This window comes from Malus sylvestris, chromosome 3 (assembly GCF_916048215.2).
Source record: "Malus sylvestris chromosome 3, drMalSylv7.2, whole genome shotgun sequence".
Lineage (NCBI taxonomy): Eukaryota > Viridiplantae > Streptophyta > Magnoliopsida > Rosales > Rosaceae > Malus > Malus sylvestris.
This window is the reverse complement of record NC_062262.1, coordinates 412,396-434,698: the sequence shown is the minus strand read 5'-3', so window position 1 is coordinate 434,698 and position 22,303 is coordinate 412,396. Positions and strand designations below refer to the sequence as shown.

The 22,303-nt window shown below is 38.2% G+C and overlaps 3 protein-coding genes and 1 long non-coding RNA gene across 5 annotated transcripts; 1 reads left to right on the top strand and 3 right to left on the bottom strand.

Moving 5' to 3' along the window:
• The first annotated feature begins 181 nt into the window (after positions 1–181).
• Positions 182–6,332, top strand: LOC126614280 (uncharacterized). Its single transcript, XR_007620333.1, has 3 exons — positions 182–641; positions 4,188–4,340; positions 6,186–6,332. It is a non-coding gene; the product is annotated as an uncharacterized LOC126614280 (long non-coding RNA).
• LOC126614268 (transcription repressor MYB5-like) lies at positions 5,879–7,813 on the bottom strand. Its single transcript, XM_050281851.1, has 2 exons — positions 7,177–7,813; positions 5,879–6,980 (listed from the first exon to the last, which is right to left on the bottom strand). Exons 1-2 carry the CDS (start codon positions 7,533–7,535, stop codon positions 6,215–6,217), a joined length of 1,125 nt encoding a protein of 374 aa, XP_050137808.1. The 5' UTR covers positions 7,536–7,813; the 3' UTR covers positions 5,879–6,214.
• Positions 7,814–10,270: 2,457 nt separating this feature from the next.
• Positions 10,271–13,225, bottom strand: LOC126614274 (peptidyl-tRNA hydrolase, mitochondrial). 2 transcript variants are annotated; one of them, XM_050281857.1, is made up of 9 exons: positions 12,877–13,225; positions 12,501–12,705; positions 12,306–12,390; positions 12,158–12,225; positions 11,830–11,880; positions 11,673–11,746; positions 11,155–11,213; positions 10,993–11,069; positions 10,271–10,547 (listed from the first exon to the last, which is right to left on the bottom strand). In XM_050281857.1, exons 2-9 carry the CDS (start codon positions 12,606–12,608, stop codon positions 10,416–10,418), a joined length of 654 nt encoding a protein of 217 aa, XP_050137814.1. In that variant the 5' UTR covers positions 12,609–12,705; positions 12,877–13,225; the 3' UTR covers positions 10,271–10,415. The 2 variants fall into 2 exon arrangements, with proteins under 2 accessions (XP_050137814.1, XP_050137813.1); XM_050281856.1 differs by having other exon boundaries at positions 12,501–13,224.
• Positions 13,226–13,996: 771 nt separating this feature from the next.
• Positions 13,997–22,043, bottom strand: LOC126614258 (uncharacterized). The gene is made up of 20 exons (XM_050281839.1): positions 20,612–22,043; positions 20,060–20,263; positions 19,416–19,520; positions 19,237–19,302; positions 18,991–19,155; positions 18,480–18,554; positions 18,240–18,394; positions 17,741–17,876; positions 17,593–17,662; positions 17,362–17,489; positions 17,216–17,272; positions 16,336–16,521; positions 16,151–16,243; positions 15,863–15,948; positions 15,711–15,777; positions 15,554–15,620; positions 15,339–15,475; positions 15,034–15,125; positions 14,841–14,907; positions 13,997–14,560 (listed from the first exon to the last, which is right to left on the bottom strand). Exons 1-20 carry the CDS (start codon positions 21,836–21,838, stop codon positions 14,396–14,398), a joined length of 3,348 nt encoding a protein of 1,115 aa, XP_050137796.1. The 5' UTR covers positions 21,839–22,043; the 3' UTR covers positions 13,997–14,395.
• Between the last annotated feature and the right edge of the window lie 260 nt (positions 22,044–22,303).

Genomic DNA, 22,303 nt, shown 5'->3' with positions numbered 1-22,303 from the left:
TTTTCGGGTTAGAACGTTTGGTTGGGTCTTACAATTTTATCAGAAAGATTCTCAGCCGGTTATTTTCTTATAAACAATACAAATCTACCGGTCAAATCCCAGACAAAACCTTCCAACTATAAGCCCCCATTTCACTGGCTCTAGTCTAGGGAGGGAAAGGGATCCGGACACTGGCTCTAGGAGCGGATTCCTTTCCACCAAATTCACCTAATTATGAATCCGGATCGTTGAAATTTGATTCAACGGTTATAATTATTATAATTAAAGGAACCTCTTATTTATAATCGTTGGATCAAATTTCAACGTTCTGGATTCCGGATTAGGTGGATTTGATATAAATGGGTCTTCTTGGATCCCTTTCCTCTAGGAGCTGCAACTTTTGGCCACCAAACACCTGACTGACACGTGTACTTTCCTATAAAAAAACTGGGTGCGTATAGAAAAATGATATATTGCAAGAGCTTTCTACAACACGAAGTTTCTTTCTCACAACTTTTTCCAGTTTCAACCCTTATTTTAAGTTACTGAGATTTCCATGACCCCGTTTGATCATTGCGCCAGTCTCATCGAGCAGCAATGCATTTGGCGAAAAGGGCTCGAACGGCGGAGATGTACAGTTTTTCGCGGATGAATATGAATCAGTAAGTCCTGAAAAACTTGTGCTTCTTGTTTTCTGTTTACATGGGGTTTTGCTTTCATCATTTTGTGTTGATACTTGCCTTCTTCATGTTTGCGGATGTTAAGTGCTTTTTGGAGAAGTAGGTTGGTTTATGCATGGACATGGTAGCTTTTTCTTATCATCTTAGTTAATGAGCCTGGCCAAAAACGTTAATATCATGATTAAGTTAAATGGGGCTCACAGCAAATGCCTGTTTATATATGTTTTGTCTCTTTTCTCTGTTTTTCATGTTTATATGTTTTCTTTGCGACGAGAAAACTCTCACGACGCATTCCGTCTGTCTGTGTATGTTCCTTCTTCTTTCTTTTTTCACATTTTTATGATTATTTTTATTTTTTGGGATGTTTTCTTCAATTTATCATGTGAGAAAATATTATGGCATGAAAAAGTGCAGCATTGTTCCCATTGGAGACCCATTTGAAATTATGATAAAATACACGACCCACCAGAAGACAAATTCTCAAAGCTTGTTTCGGAGCCTTTGACCCACCCCTGAAATTTAATACAAAATAATATATGCACTCTTTTTTTGTTTCTTCATGAATTGGAAATGACTTGAATAAAGTTTTTAACCCTTTACTCGTAGAGTACCCCATGAAAAGAAAAAACCTTAAAATGTTTTGATGCATGTTAATCAAGACAAAGAACTGCAATTTGCTAAGAAAATAAAATGACAAACTGTTTTCTGTACAAGTCATATTAAGAATGAAAAAAAAATCCAACATGATCTCAGACGGAGAAGTGAAAATAAATTTGCTCACTCACTTGAATTACAAGTCTGTAACTTGACAACACTAAGATTATAATCATGAAACCGTGTTTTTTTCTTTCTTTCCCACCCATTAGTTGACTATTCATATAAGATTAGATTGGTAGCTGATTCGCTAGCTTGTATCAATACGCAAAAAATGTTCATACACATGGACATCAATGGAGTGTTAGATATTTCATGAGGAAATAGATAGAGAACAAAGGTTTTAGGAATATGTTATTCACACACTCATTTTTATTTTCCATACATTCTTGTTAATTTTTAGCTATTGATCTTTTTCAATTCATTCAATCCGACAATCAAAAATTAAGAAAAATGTATGAGAAATAAAAATGAGTGTACAAATAGCATTACTCAAGTTTTAAATAGTCAAACAAGTTGTAGTAGAAGCAGCTACTAAATTGATATGCAACAAACCATCTACCAATCGCAGAAGACTGGTAGTTTGATCTTTTGAGTGGAGGGTTGGATTATCAGATATATAAATATTTGGATACTCAGGTCAAACCACAACGGTCCTGAACAGTTAGAAGACAACGACTAAGGTCAACTGTAAAGTGCATTATGTTAAATTTGATATTTTTCCCCCTTATGTAGACAAAAAGGCAAGTAATATAAGCTGGGCTAATGTTTAAAGGCCCATTTAGAATTCAATATAAATTAAAATCAGGCCACATACCCAATACCACGGTAGGTTTCTTTACTAGTTTGGACTGTGTTACCTACCACTTTGCTCGAGTTTCAGTTCTACCTGGTTAATTTCTAGATTTTTTTTTTTTGGTCAAACAACTAATTTCATTAAAAATAAAACACATTAATACAAAGTGGGGCAAATTCAAATGCAATGCACAACACTAAAGTAAAAGTGCAGCCAGTTATAAAAGTAAAATAAGAAAACAAGCTCCAAAAGTGAGCACATAACAATGCCTATGTCGAAACCCTATATCTGGAAACGAGAACCAGCCTCATCCATCAAATTAGTGTCACCACCATCGCCAAGCCACCACCAAAAAAAAGAACCTACATGCATAAATGATGAACAGAAAATGGGGTTGGGCAAGCCACCCACACTTAAACCACTCCCATAACCCTACCAAATAGAGCGAAATGCACTGTAGCAGCCACTGGAACCCAAAGCACACTCAATGGACTCGAGGAGCCGAATAGCCGAACTAGTAGGTGGACAGTGGCTCGCAACTAGGAACAACAATTTGGAAAGAAAAATGCATGAAACTTGGATCAGCGACAAGATTTGCCAACAATTGAGACAAAGCTTAAGAAAACTAAGACAAAGCTCAAGGAAAATGAGACATTCTCAGAACAAAACTATCAGAAATCAAGGGCAAGAAAAGGAAGAAGATAGAGTTAAGGAAGAAGAAGAAGGGTATTAGGGAAGAAGGAGATGGGGTTGCCACCGATCCCACCCAAGAGGAAGGGCTTAGCGGCTGAAGCTGAGATGGTTTTGGGGGTTCTTGACTTTGGGAGAGAGGGAGCCGCACGTTTTTTCTAGGTTGGGAGAGCTTTCTTCAAACATTATTATAGTTACTGAAAAGGTATCTAGTTTGTAGTAGAAATTAAACACTTGAATGTGCCTCTAACAAAGTGATCAAATACCCAAGATTGTGTTTGGGTGAGGGACTTTAATCCAAAGGAATATAGGTTTTTTTTTTTTTGTAAACGATATTATCTACACTAAGGGGAAGGGGGTAAGTTTAGCCTCATAATGGGTTAGCAATAATGCGATTCAATCTCACTTTTGGCGATAATCAAACCAAAGACCTCTCACTTACAAATGAAGAAAAATAACACTAAACTATAGTACTAAATGGTAGGAATTTAGGTTAAACAAGGAAGAAATACACTAAAACATGGAATTGAAAATGTACTACATAATCATTTATAGAGACATATGTGTTCATAGTTCTCTTGTATTGCATTTGTAATACCCTTTGGCTAAATTTGGATAAGGTAGTTCCAAGTCATGGGATTAAAAGCCAAATTATAAAGAAAATGATAACAAAATGTTGGATTTAATGCATTAGGAAATGCATCATATATAGAGCAGTACAAAGACATGTAAGAGAGATTGCAAATGACACATCCCGCAAAGGGATTAGCTAATCTCTCCTATCAACATTTTGGCTTTTAATCCTATAACTTGGAAATCCTTCATCCAAATATAGCATTTATGTAACATTTTATAGTTTCATCTTTTTTACTAATTTGGCCTCGATGCCTTGAGACTTCTAAGTCCCTCATCTAAACACAACCCAACTAATTTTATAGCTCATAGTTTAAGACATGAAGTTTGTGAGTCCACATATTTAGAGGAGGTGCTCGTGAAAATATTTAGGCCTTTTATCAACAAAAAGAAAAATTAGAATTTTAATTTGTTGTAATATTTATTGTGCATCGGTCTATAAACAATATCTGTTTCTAGAGGCGAAGATGTAAATCAAGACATTTAGGGTCTCGCAAAGCAAGGCGTAAGCCTTGAGGTGTTGAGGAGTAAGCTTGTCGTGCCTTGTCCTGTTATGGTAAAATATACGATATGTCATAGAAGGAGAGAAGGTGCAATAAGCCAACAGCCTGGTGTCGTGAGCCATCTTCCATCTTAGATAATTAGAACGAACATGTTGATGTTATCCAACGGTCAGCATATGATTAACATGCATATATGCATCAAGGGCGTATACTCCGTTGATTTCATTTTATTCTCCATGCATGGTTCTGCAGGAAGCTCACACGACGATATCGCATCAGAAATGTTGGGAAACTAATTGAAATTGCTCACCGAAATCTTGTTCCACAGATATCAAGTGTACACACTCGAGAATTATTATTATCAGTTGAAACCAGATGATGTTATTTCATGCTCTGCCATTCTGAGTAAGTGATTTTCATCCTTGACACGTATGTATGCATATTGAATGATGGCTTAATTAAATAGCTTCTTGATTAATTGGTGTTTACGTGGAATTAACATAAGTGCTACGTACTGTTTCTATCTAAACAGAAACAGTGGTTTAATTAACCCCAGATTTTTCGTAGTATAAGTGTATAACTAGCTTGAGTTTAAAATTATATATAAGGTTAGAGCTTCATGACCTTAATGGAATTAATGTCTTCTAAGGTGTTATGTGTAGGTTTAAGTACTTCTGATCAAATTAAACATTATGTATATTCACATTATATATACAGAAAGCAAGAATACGTGCTCACTACTAAAGTTTGCACCAAAACATATTTCGAACTAATACCATACATTGATCTTTCATATATAAGAACTTAATTTTCTTTCTTTCTCTTTCTCTTGTTCCTTTCAACGTTAATTTACATCAGTAGTTGTGTCTATAACCTTGATGTTGTTGCCATATCCTCTTTCTGTTTATGTTTTGGAGCTATCGTATATATATGTAGGGAAATAATAAACACTACTATATATGTTTCGTGTTTTTGTCATTGCCTCAAATGTTTTTGATGATTTAGTAAAGAAACGCGGTATAAAAAAAGACCCGTTTTTTAAACTTAATTATATGAGAATCAAGAACAAGAAAATTCATAGTTAGAAATATTTAAAAAAAAATTAATACATTCTGAATGTGATATTTTAATTTCTACAATGATTATAGCCTTTCATGCACGCAATATCATTGTGCTGTAACGTATTTTGGAATCATATATATCATATAGATCATTATTTACTTATTTTGCATACTTACCCTCCATGATCAATTTGTTTAAAGCATGATTGTAGAACTAGTCTTTTTTCACTTAGATGCATTATATACTAGATGTAATAAGATTTTAGAAAGATGTCAAATATTTACCATGTTTATGCACCAAATGAATACAGATATACAAAACGGATTAGTACAAGATTTATTTGGGATTTAAGCAAAGAGGATTTATATGTTCATGTCATCTGTATATGTGTATCTGATTTATATGTTCATGATCCACGCATCTAGCTAGCTAGCTAGTAGATTTTGAATAGTGAAGCATATTAGTCTGGATATATCTGACTGACACTATATATGAGATATACAAACATCAAAGAATACATTAAGTGCCAATATTAATCATAAATGTAAAGTAAAAGCTTCACTATGTTATAGAACTTCTGGGATAATTTGCACCTTCTTCTGCGTTGAATTAACATATCGATCCCCCTCCATGAACTTTAATTTGCATGCGATGAAGATCACACTTTAGAAAGAATGAACATATATAATTTCCTTCCATGAAAATCAACTTTAATTGAGCATCTGACATTATAGTTTTGTATACAAAGTGTTTACATTATAATTTCGGTGCATTGTCATCAGGGTTATAAACCCTATACGTACATACATACATATATATATATGTATGTATGTATGTATGCAAAGTGAGAAATGTGGCAGAGGTATAAAACATGAAATTGATTCACACATAAATTACTCTCTATATATTTATAAATACAAATTAATTAACATTGATCAAATGTTTGTTTTACAATACCGGTAACATATATATATATAACATTACAAACATGATCAACCATACAGTGATATACGCCCCTATCCGTAGTGCCAAAATGATCGATGCTGAAGTAGTCGAATAATTAAGAATAGAGATACCGCGTACCCACAAAATCACATTTCATATGATATTTCAAACCCTACCTAGGACTAATTTCCACATATAAATTAACTAATTAAGCAACTGCATTGCTTGTTTCAACATGCGCAGTGTGATTGATCAATCAAACAGGTGGCTAGCTACTGCTCCGTTTGATCAGTAACCCTCTGGTGATCATTTTGGTTGAAAGCAGAAGACATGAGCACAGCAGAGTCCCAGCCAAATGTTGACGGCGCCATAGTACTAGCACTAGTCATAGAAATCAAAGGAACGTGGTCGGAACCAGCACCAGCTGCGTGTGTACTAACATTCCCATTGTGCAGTACCTGTTGTTGCAATTGGTGTTGTACAGAAAATGGATCCTCGTTGATCAACGAATTCAGAAACGAAGAGAAGACATCGTCCGCACAACAGTTGATGTCCTCGTCCTCTTCATTTCCTCCTCCCCCAAGTAGTACTCCAGCGTGGCTATTGTTGTTGGTCCTTAAACTCAAAGTGCCCATTGCTGCGGCCGAAGAAGAAGCATCGGGATTGTTAATGGACGTGGTCATGTTTGCACAGCTATGGACTATAGTGCCCAGATCATGATCATCAATTGCGATGTTTCCATCATTACCGTTGATACTGGGATCCGCTCCTTGATGGACAAGACGATCAGAAGGAGGAGGACTAGGATTAGGGTTTGAGAATCGGTTATTGGCTTTGGAAGAAGCAGCAGCAGCAGCTGATTTATTTGTGTTGCCCACATCAGCATCGGCAGCAGCAGAGTGATGATCTGGATTGAGAGGCTTGTGGGTTCTGGGATCTATGCCTTGGCTTATCAGCTTCTTGCTCAGGTGTGTGTTCCAGTAGTTCTTTATCTCATTGTCCGTACGACCTGGAATCCTCCCAGCTATCAAAGACCACCTACAGACAAACATACATCCAAAATATTAATTAAACCCTAATTCAAAATAATATATATGAACAGTGAAACCCTAACCCTAAAAATTTAATGAAATGATGATAAATTTGTAGAGTGAACATATGGATAAGATAATGTTGTCGAGGAAAATTGATAATGTGTATGTATAAATGTATGTATGTATGTATATAGCTTTACCGATTGCCGAGGAGGCGATGGAGGCGGAGAATGAGATCTTCTTCATCGGGGGCGATCTGGCCGCGCTTAACGGAAGGGCGGAGGTAGTTCATCCAGCGGAGGCGACAGCTTTTTCCGCAGCGGAGCAACCCAGCCTGCTTGGGGAGGGTCCGCCACCGTCCTTCACCTTCTTTCTTGATGTAATTGGCTAGCAGCTCGTCCTCTTCGGGAGTCCACGGCCCCCTCTTCAAACCCACCTTTACGCAACACGGCGTCTTACTCCCTCCGGAAATCCCCGCCTTGCTCGACGACGGCGATGCTGTTGTCATCGTAGCACTTGCTGCTGCTGTTGCTTTCGACGAAGACGACGGGTTCCTCATTGTAAAGCTTTTTCAGTGTTGTTTTCCTTCTTCTTCTGAGTAGGAGTGGATCGAGTGCGAAGACAAATGGAGATTTTGATATCTTGACAACCTGATCTTGTTTTTCTTTCTTTTTTTGTTTGTGTTTAAGTAGATATAGTTTTGTACTTTGGTATTGAGGAGGATGGGAGATGAGATCGAGAGATAAGAGATGGGGAGCCGAGACACAGCTCTGGATATTTGTTGTAATAATATTGTGATGGGCAGCTGAATATACTCTCACGCGCCTATCTATTGCTTTATCACCACTTGCTTTACCAGTGCTATATTTTCTCTACTGGAATTTAGAGGCAGCTGGTTAATTCCGTCTTACTCGTGTCAACGTGACAATTTCTCATTGAATGACTCTACGGATCCGACTAAGTGATGCCTTATAAAAAAAATTGCATCAATTTAGTGCACTCACAATGTTTTTACTTACAATTTCAGTATGGAGTTCTCCCATTGTGGCTATGTACATCTATATTAATTAGATACACTTGATGTATATCTCTTAGTTATTAGTAGCTTTTAAGCATTTATATGACGACTTTTAGTCATTGATTTTTATTAATTTATTTTATAATCCTGCATTTTATAATTTATTATTATTAAGAGGAGTGGAAGGGTTTGAAAATATTGCAATAATTTTAAAAAAAAATAGAGTTTCAAATCTGAGATGCATTGAGAGCAAGTCCACCCTAAAGACCTTGCGCCAACATCCAGCGCATTTATCCACTCAAGTGAACAGTAATAGACCAAAGCATTTTCATCCCTAACAAAAAATAGCCTAGTCAATTTTATAAAAATATTATTATTTTTTATTATAAAATAATAAAAATAATAATTTATATATAAAAAAAAAAGTCAGGAACCCCTTCTCTCTCAATCTATCATGCTTCTCTCTCTCTCTGGTTTCTCACATCCCTCTCACTGCCTCGTCTCTCTCGCTCTGTCGTCCTTCACTCCTCATGGACTCGAATCTACGCTCTCTTTCCTTCGAAAGGTAAGTGGCTTTCAGGTTCCACTACCCTCTATACTCTCCCCTCTACATCCCCAACCGGTTCTCTCTCTCTCTCTCTCTGTCTCTCTCTCTCTCTCTCTCTCTCTCTCTCTCTCTCTCTTCCAGCTCACTCCGGCAGTTTATAATTCCGACGTGGGAGATCGTACATGTAGACCTTGAGAGGCGGGGAGGTGGTGGCGCAGAGGGACCGGACAACCGGAGGCGGCGATGAGGGGAGGAGCGGGAGGAAGATGTCGACGGTGCCGATGAAGATTTAGTAGGTGAGGAGGAGGAGGAAGGCGAAGATGAGGGCGTCAGGCAACGGGTCACTAGCTTGATTTCGCCAGCGCCACCAGCTGCTTTTCTTCTTGCTCAGTCGTCTTGCGTTTCCTCAGCGCCATTCCCAAAAAACGCACGCTAATAGCCCGGTCCCTGGCTCTGTCAATTCTAGGCTGGTCTAGAGACATGCTTGGGCTGGGTGCCAGGCAATTGAACGGGTTGGAGTGGATTGACTGAGTCCCGGCCCCTTTTTTTGACTAGGTGCCGGCCTAATGGTGTTCTGGTGAAACTGCTCTGAAACACCATATCCACTAAAATATTAGACGATGTGTATATAATTCTATAGTTTTTAACCTCCAATATAACTCAAGTGCATGAATTAATCATCTTAACTATAGAGTTACAAACCTACAACCTCTACTCTGTTTTAACCTTATTTTTTCATATTCCTTTCAATTACGCTTTGCGTATGGGAGAGTATCGGTGTAACCTTTACTCGTATGCGCGTGGGACTGGGGAAGTTGAATCATTAAGTGCAGCAAAATTGACAGCACGGATGCCGGAGACGGGACCCGCAGAGCACTCAGCCATTATTTTCTTTTCTTTTCTATATTATTTTTCAGACAAACTTACAAATAAAACTACAACCAGCGGCAGCCACTCCCCCAGTCTTCCGCTTTATTCAACGAGTTTGACCGAAAGACGAGTCTTACGAAATTGTTGTTCTTCGAAAGATCACGAATTCGAATCCTGAAAGTAACCTTTATGCAAAGCAAAAATAAAACTCTCCACGACCATGAAGAGAGCTTGTTGACCTGAAGTCACACATTTATGATAAAATCATGCACCGGGTGCCCACCGGATCCCAACTACACCTGACATTTTAAACCCGACCTGATCCTACATGTTAATATTAGTATTTGGATAGATGCTTAACGAGTCGGATCGCTAACGGATGAACCCGTTAACAACCTATTAAATAACGGGTCATTTTGGGTCAACCCGTTAAACTCGTTAGCATCCTTTAGTTGAAGATGTTTTAGTAATTTCAGTAAAATCTTAACAACAAAAAATAAACTCTATGCAAAAAAAAAAAAAAAAAATTGTTAACGGGTGAAATAAGTGACCCGTTAAGCTAACGGATCGATCGGATAACCCGTTAACTTAACGGGTCAGATTGAACCCAACCCAAACCCGATAAACCCGATCCGTTAATAAGTCTAATCCCAACCCCTAGTCATGAGACATTGAGACTTCCGACTTCCTACTCCCCGGCAAAACTTTGAGAAATGATGGGTCAAGTTTATCGCTCTACCTTCATTGAAGAAATTTAAAGCTGATGGGTGACGGGTCACATTTATAGCACAAAAGATGATCTCAAAACAAAGGATAATCCTTTAGCCGTGATTGTTAGAACCCTACTCGATGACATGAATTGTCAACAATGCAACACCCGTACGTCCTCTTGATTTTAGATTCAACAACCGGTCGAGTTTCCATATATTCTGACAATCACAACCCAAGTGTTATCCCAAAAAACAAAAACCCATTTACTCATTTACAGATGCCACTGTGTAAATTCATGTTGGCAAGGTTTCTACTCTTAGATGCTTGTATTTCTGCTCTGAGTTGAAGCGTCTTGCACTTTCTGCAAAGCCTTTAGAAAGCACGACCTTCAATATATTAACTCCCTCTTGCAAAGCAGCATCAATCTAGATCAAACAGGCACATCATCATTATCCCTCCAAGTAATTACCAGACTTACATTAGGATATAAGGAATGATAACATAAACCAGATAAAGATTAGACATCAAATTGTTAAGCAGAAAACAAGTCCAATTACGTAAAATGCAGGATTCGATAATACTTGGCCAAATTTAAAATGAATGCAATCCATTTGGAATGAATGGATCTTACAAAGATCAGATTTCATATAGTTTTCTAAACAGCTAGGACTACCTCCTTAATTAACGTCTTATCCACAGTTGAATCAGTAAATAACAAGCAAACAAACAGTAGTATAATCCTTCAAAATATACTTTTTATAAATTCTAAGTATCTGGTAATTGTTGTAATGCAATAGGAGAAACAAACTAAGAATATGGATGTGTTAAGAAATGTTGTTTGAGACAAATACACAACCAAAATATACTTACTCGTCCTTGAGCTGTGGCATTAAATTTTTGCAGCAAGAATGCTTTCGGATCCATTTGACCAGGAGGCCTTCCGATACCTTACAAGAAATTCAACATACTTTCTAGCACTTGGAAGTGATAATAACAGTAACAGAACTATGAAATTTGGACATTCAAACTCACCGATTCTTAGTCGAGGAAATTCTCTGTTCCCTCGAAAGTGATAGATCACACTCTTCAGCCTGAATAACAAAAAAAAAATTAGTGATAAGTACCGGATTCCACATATTTTCCCTAAGTTTGAAAGCGGGAGATGGCAAAATTGAAAGGCCTTTCAAGAGATAGAGGAAAGTTAATACATTTTCAGTAATTATATGAGTGCTTAATGGTTGATGAGCCCGAAAAAGGGAAGCTTGACCAGAAGAATTCTGGTAACACCACATAATAATGGTCTTTACTCTTCATGGTAGTAGTGATGGTCTACTAATACCAAAGAGCCATCCTAATATGCAGCTACTATACAATTAGCTCACCAATTATTGTGAACTCAGCAATTCAGGCTATGTAACTACAACCATGGTAAACATAAATGTCCAGGCGGGTTCTAACATTTGGGCAAGACATTTTTCATCATTGCTTAATCATAATATCATATAGAAGCATATATGCTTAAAACCCGAAAGTAATAAGTTTGATCATACCCATTGTGGCATAAGTGACCTCCATTTGGGTGAAGACGAAGTACCCCGCATGGTAAGGTCATGTCGTCATGAAACTGCAGCCAAGAATAAAAGGAATACTATAAAGATATGTACAGATGCTATAAGTACAAAAAAGCTTAAAATTAGAAGAAATTACCACTAGCACACGATTGAGAGGTAGCTTATAATAAGCAGCAAGAGGCCCCGTCTGTTTAACAAATAGAAACACGAGTTAAACCATTCACTGATATCTCTTTTACTAACATTAGTTACATAAGCAGTAGGATTAATAGCTCTAAGCCAAAAGTGAAGCAGTTCAAATCACGAAGGAATTGCAAATGGGTTTGGAAGTGTGCTAGAAGGAATGAAATGCACAGAACAAATATCATTTCAGTAGGCTAGATCAATGAATAACGTTTTTGCAAATAGAAGTAGAATATCATAATTCCATCAAATTGTGAAAAGGAAGTATATCAGCCACTTACAGATTCACCACTCAAATTCATATAAGTTTGAGGCTTTGCAAGAAAAACCGGAACTCCACCCACGAAACCTACAATACCAAACTTCCATGAACTTCACAAACAAACATAAAAAATGACGACAAAGTAACATATGCAAAGATTCACATGCCTTGCCCAAAGATAGCTTTGCAATGGACCGTGTTCATTGCAATGCCTTGTGAATTAGCGAAAGCATCAATCATCTCAAACCCCGTCTGCTTCAAACCAAAGGAAAGTAATCTGAAACTTGTTATTAAAACAAAAAACAAGAAATACAACACATTATCAAATCAGGGTCTCTAGAATGCATGATATCGTATAGTACATTGTGTCTAGTTCCTTTGTACTTATCGCCGGGATTGCCCAAACCTACAAATAGCCATGGCCGTGGAGCAGCCGTGCAAAAGCAACGCCTACATAACCAATTAAGCATCTTCTCCCTTGTCCTCAGTGCCTCCCACTACGCCTCAGCACCATAATTCGTCGAAAAATGATCTCGAAACTCGAAAGCCCCCATCGGTCCAACCCACCTGCCACTCACAACTTTTCACAAACAGCTTGAGTGCATTCAAAATGTAAATAACGAGTGATCTTCTGAGCTGTCTGAAACTTGTAATTCGATGACGGAGTGTGCGATTACTAAAGTGACTGCAGACACAACAGAATCAAAGCCAAAGGCAAGTTTGAGATTATTAACTTGCCTCACATAACCAGTGAGAAGAGTGAGAGAGTGAGAGAGAAGGGGCGGGTTTTGGTTTGGCTTTGGCTTTGGACGCTTTAGATGCTCTGACAAGCAACCACGGCGGCGGTGAATTTGGTGAGACGGTTGTCGAGACTGCAAAAGTCACGGCTGCCGTGCTGATTCTGCTTAAGGCCCAAGCACACTCGTTTTCTTGGGACCTTCTGTTTATACCAGCAGATGACTATTCCCACCCAAAACAACAACAATAACAATGAAGTTTCTCCGCTAAGTTGTTTCAATCTTATATTTTCTTGTGTGCCCACATATCCATCAAAATATTCTCATACCGTCATAATAATTTTTTGCATGTGTTATTTTTTGACCTACCAACATTTTTCGTTATAAAACATTGTTGGTCTTCTTGACGTCCTGTATAACTTTTCTCTTGAGCTTTACAATATTCCAAACAAAACCAATGCACTCTTCCAACTTGCATTGCTGGCCTTATTGTCGTTCTCAAAAGAAAATTATTCTTCCATCCTAATCCAACTTGCATTTTCGTCCAACTGCCACAAATCTTTCAAGGTTTACTCATCTTTACGCACTTCAAATTTATAGGTTTACAAATTGTTCGGTATACGAAGGGACCTAACTTCCTTCATAATGTTCAGTTAACCAATAACTTATTTTGATGTGCTTTTAAAATGGATGAAAACATTTTTAAAGAAAATATTTTTAGGTTCCAAAAGCACTTTAAGTGGTTTTTGCAATAAACACCAGTTATGTGCTTCTTCTAGGAAACACTTTTAAGTGCTTTTCCAGGATTTACTTTCATTTTTACTAAAGATTAGTTCCAAAAACATTTTCACCAAAAACATTTTCAATTATTTTAAAAGTATATCTAAACGAGCTCCAAGTCTAGTCTAACTTTGATCGTGATCCCAATTTTGAAGTAATGACATTGAATGTAGGCCTTAAATTATAACCCAATACTCCTGGACATTTATTTGTACGAATTTGAACAGAAACGGCCCAAACACTCTTTCCACCGTTGCTTGAAGCGATTACGCGTGAAAGTAATGAAAAGACGAAAAATGTGAGAGTTGCCGAAGCTCAATCCAACACAACACATGAGCATCTACAGTCGTAAAAACCATAAAGCCAATTTATTGCCTTTTGGGATCAAAATTTCAAACAGAATGAAAGAATCAACCACTAGCAACAGACTCTCACAATATAAAACGTAGACATAGAATACATCAAACATGCAAACGAGACCAAAACTGGTACACAAATTTGTCGACCAACAACCCTCACGAACCTCAGCCACCCACAAAAAGAGCCCTCACAATTGACACTTGCATATACCCCGTCTTTACCAAAAGGAGTAGACGATCAAATCGCAACGATGACACCCACACTTGGCAAAACTAACTGCCGGGAACCATCTCAAGGAAAAGAATTGGTGACACAAATTACCACACAAGACAGATCTGTGTATCCGAAAGCAGAAATATGCACAATCCAAGCCACCATACTTATGAGGAGAGGATAGATTGCAGTGCAAGCTGTTGCTGAGGTTGCAAGGAGGACCACGTTGAGGCCAATGTAGCTGGCGGCAAAGTCTGCTGAAGCTGCTTTAATAGATTAATCATTCTGCTTACAGTTTGTTCTGTTGCTAAATCCTTACCCGCGCATAGAACCTACGAGAGAACAATCATACCCTTCAAAGTAAATATTCTCGCACTCTTGAATATGTATTACAAACAAAATCAGCAAGGGCAATGGGCAATATCATCGTGAAAAAAGTTTACAGCTATCAGCAAGACCGGTACAACAAAGCAAATTAGGCAATTGAACTTGTACTTTTATTAGTTAATGAGATGTGTTATTGAGGAAAAGAGAATATCACATATCATGATTTTCTAAGTGCGTATAAAATACTTGGTATAAAAGTGCTAAATCATTTTATGGATCACAAACCTCAGCAAACACGGCAACAATTTTAGGAAGACACTGATTGTTGAGACCCAAAAGTTCTCTGTCAGACCTGCAGATGGATTACAAAGGTGCACCTCTATAAATTTCATTGGTCATGGTGTTCTAAACGTTAATTGCATGAAAAGGCGAAAAGTAACAGGATTAGGCACAAAGTAAAAGACAGATGAAGCTCTACCTTTCCACCATAGAACAAAGTTGGTCATGAACAACTTTGGCTTCAATCAAGTCACCTTTAATTGGTAAACAGTTCAACCATGCAGGAATTACCTGCCAAATGACAGAAAGTTGACAAACCATAAAGCGAAGAAATAGAAAATTTGCAGCCAATAAAAGAAATATGTCAATAAATCTTGAAATAAAAGTTACAACAAAACAGTAGTGTTGTGCTAAAAAAAATCAGAAAACACTGTATAGTGCACACACTGCATACAGTGGCAACAAAACAAATGAATTTCACATGTCACAACAAAAATAAAGTACCTGAGCTGCATCAATACTGTCACGATGAAATTGACATATTTTTCCTAAAGCAGAAACAGCATTATCATATGCCATCACATTTTCAGCTTGCAGGGCATTAGGATGCTGAATCACAGCATTTAGCCTTGAAAGAGCCTCTGGATAAAGGCATCCGAAAGTGTTACAATAAGCAATCAGAAATATTCCAACTATGTAAGACATACAAGCAGACTTACCGCCAACAAGAGGTTTAATTACTATTCCGCCAAACTCTGAACAGACACCAAGTCCATATAGAGCTGCCTGAAAAGGAAACAAAAACAAAAAGAATCACATAAAACTTACGGAAAAAAGTACCCTTATACATACTAAAATAGATTGGTGAGATCAGACCTGTCGAACATCAGGGTTATCGTCATTGCAGGCCTCCAATAGAAAAGGAAGAAATGTGTCATAATATCTGATCCAACAACATCAGAACAAAAGATGAGTTCACAATAATATGACTTAGTTCAGCCCAAACATTTCTAATAGAACAAACATACTTTAAAGCTGCTTCACGGCACTGCTCCGCAACATCATCAAAGATGCATATTGCGATCCTTCTCTCTTCAGGTGTTTTATCCTTGGCCTGTTGGTTTGGACCCACCATTATAATTTAAACAAAGAAACTAACTCGAAAATAAAGATTGGCACAATAGAACATAAGTAATAAGATTTTCAAATGAACATTCTGGTTCCTCAAAATGACAATCAGAGGGAATGATACTAAGCAAATATAAACAAATAAGTTGGAATTGTAAAGTGGGAAGCTCCCTTGAGACGAAACTCACCCACATTGGTGTTAGATACGATGATAGCTCATCAAAGAAAGGTAAGAAAGAGGCTTTAAATGTTTTAATCAGAGTTCCTAAGATTTCCCCCACCTGGAATAAGAAAAAAAGTGTTCAAGAAAATCATGAAAACATCAGCAATAGTATTGATGGGCTACTTAAGGATTGTATTTGAGAAAACTTACTTGATCAAAAACTTCTTCCTCTTGTTCATTTTCCTCTTTAATTAGCTCTTTTTCCTCATCGTCAAAGTCTTCTGCTTTGGTCCTTTCTGCTCTCTCTCTCTTTCTACTTGAACTGGCAGTGATCACCTGCTTTATCTCCTCCACAATGGATCTGACCTGGTTTTCATCTAAAAGCGGTCCAGATATCTGAAAAAAAAAAGATGCAAAGAATGCATGAATGTTGTCTTATTCAAGCAATGATAAAGATGGAAATGCCAAAATAAAGTTATTGAATTTCGAACTAAGCAAAGTATGAATAAACTCAAATAGAACCCTTTTTTAGACAGTAGAGTAGCAACTACATAACAATTAGTATGCAGTAACTGTCTTCAATTCAAAGTTTAATACTAATTAAGATATAATGATAAACTATTATTCTTATAATTACTGCAGTTTTTTCTTTTGCAAAACGTTGAAATAAAAAGCAGAAAAACAGGGTAACTCGAGTATCCAATAGTATCCAGTATCAAATTGCAATCAAGATACATAGACTACTGGTGCCCAGCAAGATATGAGGCAACATTTCATCCCGGATCTTCCGAGGATTGGGTACCTCTCCGAGAGACCAGTCAAGCTCACCCGATTGGGCGACTCATGCTGGACAGTACCAAAGCATAAGCTCTAGCTTACCAACCATTCCAATGGGAGAGACACCGCGCACTCTAAGGAGGCAGGCTCGATCCCAGGTCAGAAGCGTAAAGCACTTTGGTGGGCCGTGCAAGGCACCCAAATCGGGTTTAGCAATTCCATCACCACAGAACTGAACTTGTGCAGAATAAGTACCACAAGTTAAACCAGGTCTCGAAGGAAATTTAATAAATTTCTTCAAAATATGGCATACCTGTAAACATTCATTTAGTGCATCCAAAATATTTGCACATATTTCTGTATCAGGTTCCTGCACAAAAATTGCACTCTCATACTTCAGAAAAACATCATATCATTACACCCTGATCGAGGAGGCTTAATTGACAAATAATAAACAACCTTGTGTAATGCTTCCACCAGAGCTGGAACAATGTAGTCAGACAATTGCTTTATATAGGTTTCATTACGACCTTGAGCTTGCCCTTTCTCTATGGCTAATTTTGCAGAAAGCAGCAGCTCCGGCATCGCTACAGACAAAAAATAGATCTTTCCTTATCAAACCTCCAACTACATCTTTATCAGAAGGGGAAACCCCAAATAAAAACGTTTAATATCAAAAATAAAAAATACCTGAAACAGCTGCCTTCCTAACTTCATCGTGAAAATAAAATTTAAGAAGTGGAACCAAAGTTGGGGCAACCTGCACAAACATTACATTTTTAAGTACCATTCATAGGAAACCGGGTAAGAAAAATAATTATGATACACTATGAAAGACCTGATCAATCCAAGGAAAAAATCCTTCTTTCAACTCGTCAGCATAGCAACAGAGCATATTGCAAGCAGTAGCTTTTTCCTCCAGGACACTAGTCTTGATTCCAATCCTCTTATCCCCAAGAGTAATTGTTTCAATACTGCAACGGAAAAGTAACATTTAGAGAAACAGCTACTAAAGAGCAGCATAATAACACTACCGCGACATGTAAATATCTTCTGCATTCAATTACACTAACTACACCTTGCAAACTTTAAAATGCTAAATTGGTACATTACACAGATAATCATCCAAAGGTTCACGAAGAGAAACATCATTTATGGATGTCAAAGCCATTATGTTTATTCATTTTGCGGCATGTAGATAATGGTGGAACGTGGTAAAAGTGAATATGAACCAACAATAAATCCAGATGCATTTATAACAACATTTAGGAAGGATAGCAAGAAATAGCTAATAATATCACATTCACATACATTAAAAAAATTGAAAAATATTCTACCTTTCATCATCAGAATCATCAATATCACTATTGTCATCTGCAGATGTAATGGTTACATCTGGCTTAAGTTGAGCAGAGTGAAGCAAAGGAGGCATTACAACACTCATGTAGGGGAGGAAATCTTGTCCTAAGCACTTGCAGAGTCTTGCCCATGCCTACACCATTGTAGATTAATTCTTATTGAAAATACTAGGTTGAAAGTATAGTAATGTTTGTGCAATTTAAGAAATAAGAACATACCTGTAGCATGTAACTTGTCGTTGGATCATCTGCCTCCATTCCAGATCCTTGTAAAGCCATCAGCACTTCCATGACCTTCAAGAATAATGGTACGATCAGTTTATGTGTCTATATAATTAGCTAAGTTAAAAGTTCAAACACACAACACAAGAAATTGTCAGCATATTCCAAACAGGTTTCTTATCTTAGATTAAGTAAAATGGTAGCAGAACTTTAACAGCTTGAAGATTCAATTTATCATTCCCATCCTAGAAACATAAACGAGCTTAAAAATATAAAACCGTAGAGTGCACAAGAAAAAGGAAAAGTTAAAATTCCAATGAAATCAAATTTCTATTGGGACGTGAGGGGGAGGTTACGAAATAAATTTAAAAAAAAAAAGCTTCAAAGCATCCAGACTTTTCCACCCATTCCATAACCAGTGGAATGCAAGATAATTATTTCAATACAAACTCAAAAACAAGGATGCTCTGATACAGTGAAAAATGGATACAAAGATATAATGTCTTACCTGCTTCGCATCATCCCTAAACTTATCCTTTCCAACAGCCATTCCAACCAAGCTAATGCACTCCATGGATTTGGCACGAAGCATACGGTTAGACTTATCAGTTGCATTCACCAAGATAGCTTTCAGGTAAGGTATAACTGCATCATAGTATTTTTGGAAATGCTCCTACAAATCCCATTACCATCAAACTTAATCATCTATTAAAAAACATTAAACAAGAGGTAATACATTACATAGAAACAATACCTGAGATGAATCTGCAACAGATGCCAAAGCAGTAAGGGCTCCCTCTTGCACCATTTGTTTCCCATTCTGCATGAGACATAAATATTTAGAAGCACGTAAACTAATACTAGTTCAACAAGGTTATTATTATGCAAGTGTTTTTATTAGACGAATATGTTATTTTATTTAGAAGCACATACCTGTAAAAGTACAAGCAGTTTACTCACTATCCCATCCAAATAAGGTGTCAAAATATCTGGAGTACAATTCTCACTGAAGTTGAGCAACGCTGAAGCAGCATGTGCCTGCAGATATCAAATTACAAAGTGGAAGCAAATGAATAGATAATGAAGCAAATGCAATAACATGGTCCAGATAATGAGCTAATAAAAAGGGCATGTCATATTATCATCCAGAGCAATCACCGCATATTACAAATTCAATACATAAAGCAACTCAAACTCACAAAACTAAAGCACATAACAAATTGTTTCCTACCGTGATAAGTAGTGCTCACAAAACTAAAGCCTAATTTTTTTTTACTTCCAGCATAAATGACTCCTCAAGTAAACGTCAATCAGATGAATTATCTAATTAGATTATTGATTTAAGCAACTTTATACATACCATAATGCTCTACAGTGCACAACTCGTAAAGCATTAAGAAGATAAACTGTCTCTCAATATTTGTCTTATGGTGACAAGGTCAACATGAACCATACCTTTTTTTGGTAAATAGTGTTAGTTATAGTAGGTTAAAGATGACACTAGCATGGCAAAAACCAAATCCTTCACCAATTCAATTAATCAAAAAGAGAACCCAAAAACACAATCAGCAACTAACCTGAACGCGGGGATTCTGATAATCATCCATAGCTGCAGCCAATGCCGGGAGTACCCTTTGGTGATATTGAACTTGCAGATCTGGACCCAAATCTGTAGACAGCTGCCCAATTGCATTAATTGCTGCCCACCTTACACGAGGATGTGGATCTTGAAATGAGTTCAAGACCATTGCCACCACTTGCTCCAAATTTTTTGTCATTACCTGAAAGACCAAACAACAGATTAACAATAAGGTAAATGAAGACTCGGCGCTAATGGAAAACTCGGCGTAAAACTGAGCTCAGTGGCATTCTAGGATCCATACAGCCAACCCCACTTAGTGGGATAAGGCTTTGTGGTTGTTGTGTTAAAAAATTTCGTTTAGATGTGTCAAGTGTGAATGTAACAATAACCATCGACAATCAAGGTGTACTTTTCACAGATTCTACCACTTCAACAGAAAAACATCTGAAGTGGTTGGACAACAAAATATCCTATAATAGTGTAACTAACCAACAACATTTAGTTAACCTGGAAATACTACTCATGAATAATGAATAACAATTAATACCTTGCCACAACCCTCTGCAATTTGAGCGAGAGCAATCAATGCAGCATGGTGCTTCTGCCATTCAGGGGCAGCCAAATAAGCAGGCAACTGCTCGGATGCCACGGGAACAATGGTATTCCCACCCAGGGATATGGCAAGCCTATCCAAACACTCCTGCCCAACACTGTAATTACCAGTCTCACCCGCATCCTCATCTTCACTCTCGGCTGTATGCCATGAGGGTTCGTCCTCAATATCCAGAAGCATCCTCATCAAAATGGCAAACAATCGGCTTATAAACTGTGGCAACTTTCTCATCATCCCTGGAGCACGTTCCCTGGCCTCAGCAAGGGTGATTACGAACTCAATTGCCAAGTGCCGGGTAGCTTCTTCCAAGGTGTCAGCCTCGGCAATCTGTAACATTGCCCCGACAACCTCCACAATCTGCCGCCTGAGGAACCTGGGCTCGGTCCCTGCCAATTCAATCAACAATTCAAGAGCGTCCTGTGCTGTGGCCTCATTCCCGTTGTTCAAAGACTCCATCAACGTCTTCATCATCGCCGGCAACAGGTCCTGAAACCTATCCCTTTCGGCAGAGCTTGTCAAACACTGGATGAAATTGATGACGGCGTTCAAAGCTGCGATTTTAACGTCGGGGTTCGGCGAGTTCCCCAGGCTATGCAAGAACACGGCGTGCAACTCCTTTATGTGCGGCACCATGGTGTCGCCGATGTACTGCGATAACTGAGCAAATATCAAAAACGCCGATTCCTGAAGCTTGGGCGAATCGGACGAGACGCATTGGAACATGAACGGCAAGAGCTCCGGCCACCCGTTATCGGGCAAGATTCCGGAGGCGAGCTCGGAAATTGTATCGCAGAGCTTCTTGGAGATAGATTTGTTGTCCGCCTGCTGAATACAGGTCAGGAGAATCGTTTTCAGCGAGGATTGGGTCGTCGGATTCAATCGGGGCCAGAGGTACGAGTCGTCGCGAGTGAGCTGCTTGCGGAGGAGAATGGCAGACATTGCTCGGGCCTCGGCGGCGGGAGAGAACTGGAGGAGGTGAGCGAGTTTGAGGCAGAGGGAGTCAGGATCGGTCTGCTTGCAGAGATTGAAGAGGAGCTCGGCCTGGGAGCGCTGCTCATTGGCGGAGGACATGAGGTGGGAGATTAGGGTTTGGAAAGGAGCCGGGTCGGGACCGAGAATCGTCGCCAGTTGAGCTTGCTGTAGCTGAGTCGACTCGGCCATTGCTGCAGCGAACTCGAGAGTTGCAGGTAGGGTTTTTGAGACTTTGGCTGTGGATGATGAGGAAGGTGGCGGAGCTATCTCCCTATCTCTCTATCTCTCTATCTCTCTCCTCACTCTTTCTCACACTTCTTTTTCGAATTTAGGGTTTTTTGGGGTGTCGACTGCGGACAGAGGGTACGGTGCGTTAAAAGTAGGAGTGGGAGTAGATGAGTGGGGCTCCCTCGTTCGGCAAGAGACCGTCCATTTTGTAGATTATATGATGTGTTTTTGATAGTCAGACCCTTTGTTTAAAAATTTATTTTTAACTGTGATTTAGTAATATGGTTTAGTTGTATTTCATATCATTTGTAAATAAAATGTCTTATGTTTGATTATCGTCAAATTTGAACTTGAATCATATTATTATGGCTCGCCTATTATGAGGCTAGCCCATTTTTCCCCAACCTTCTTAGTGAATTTAATTAT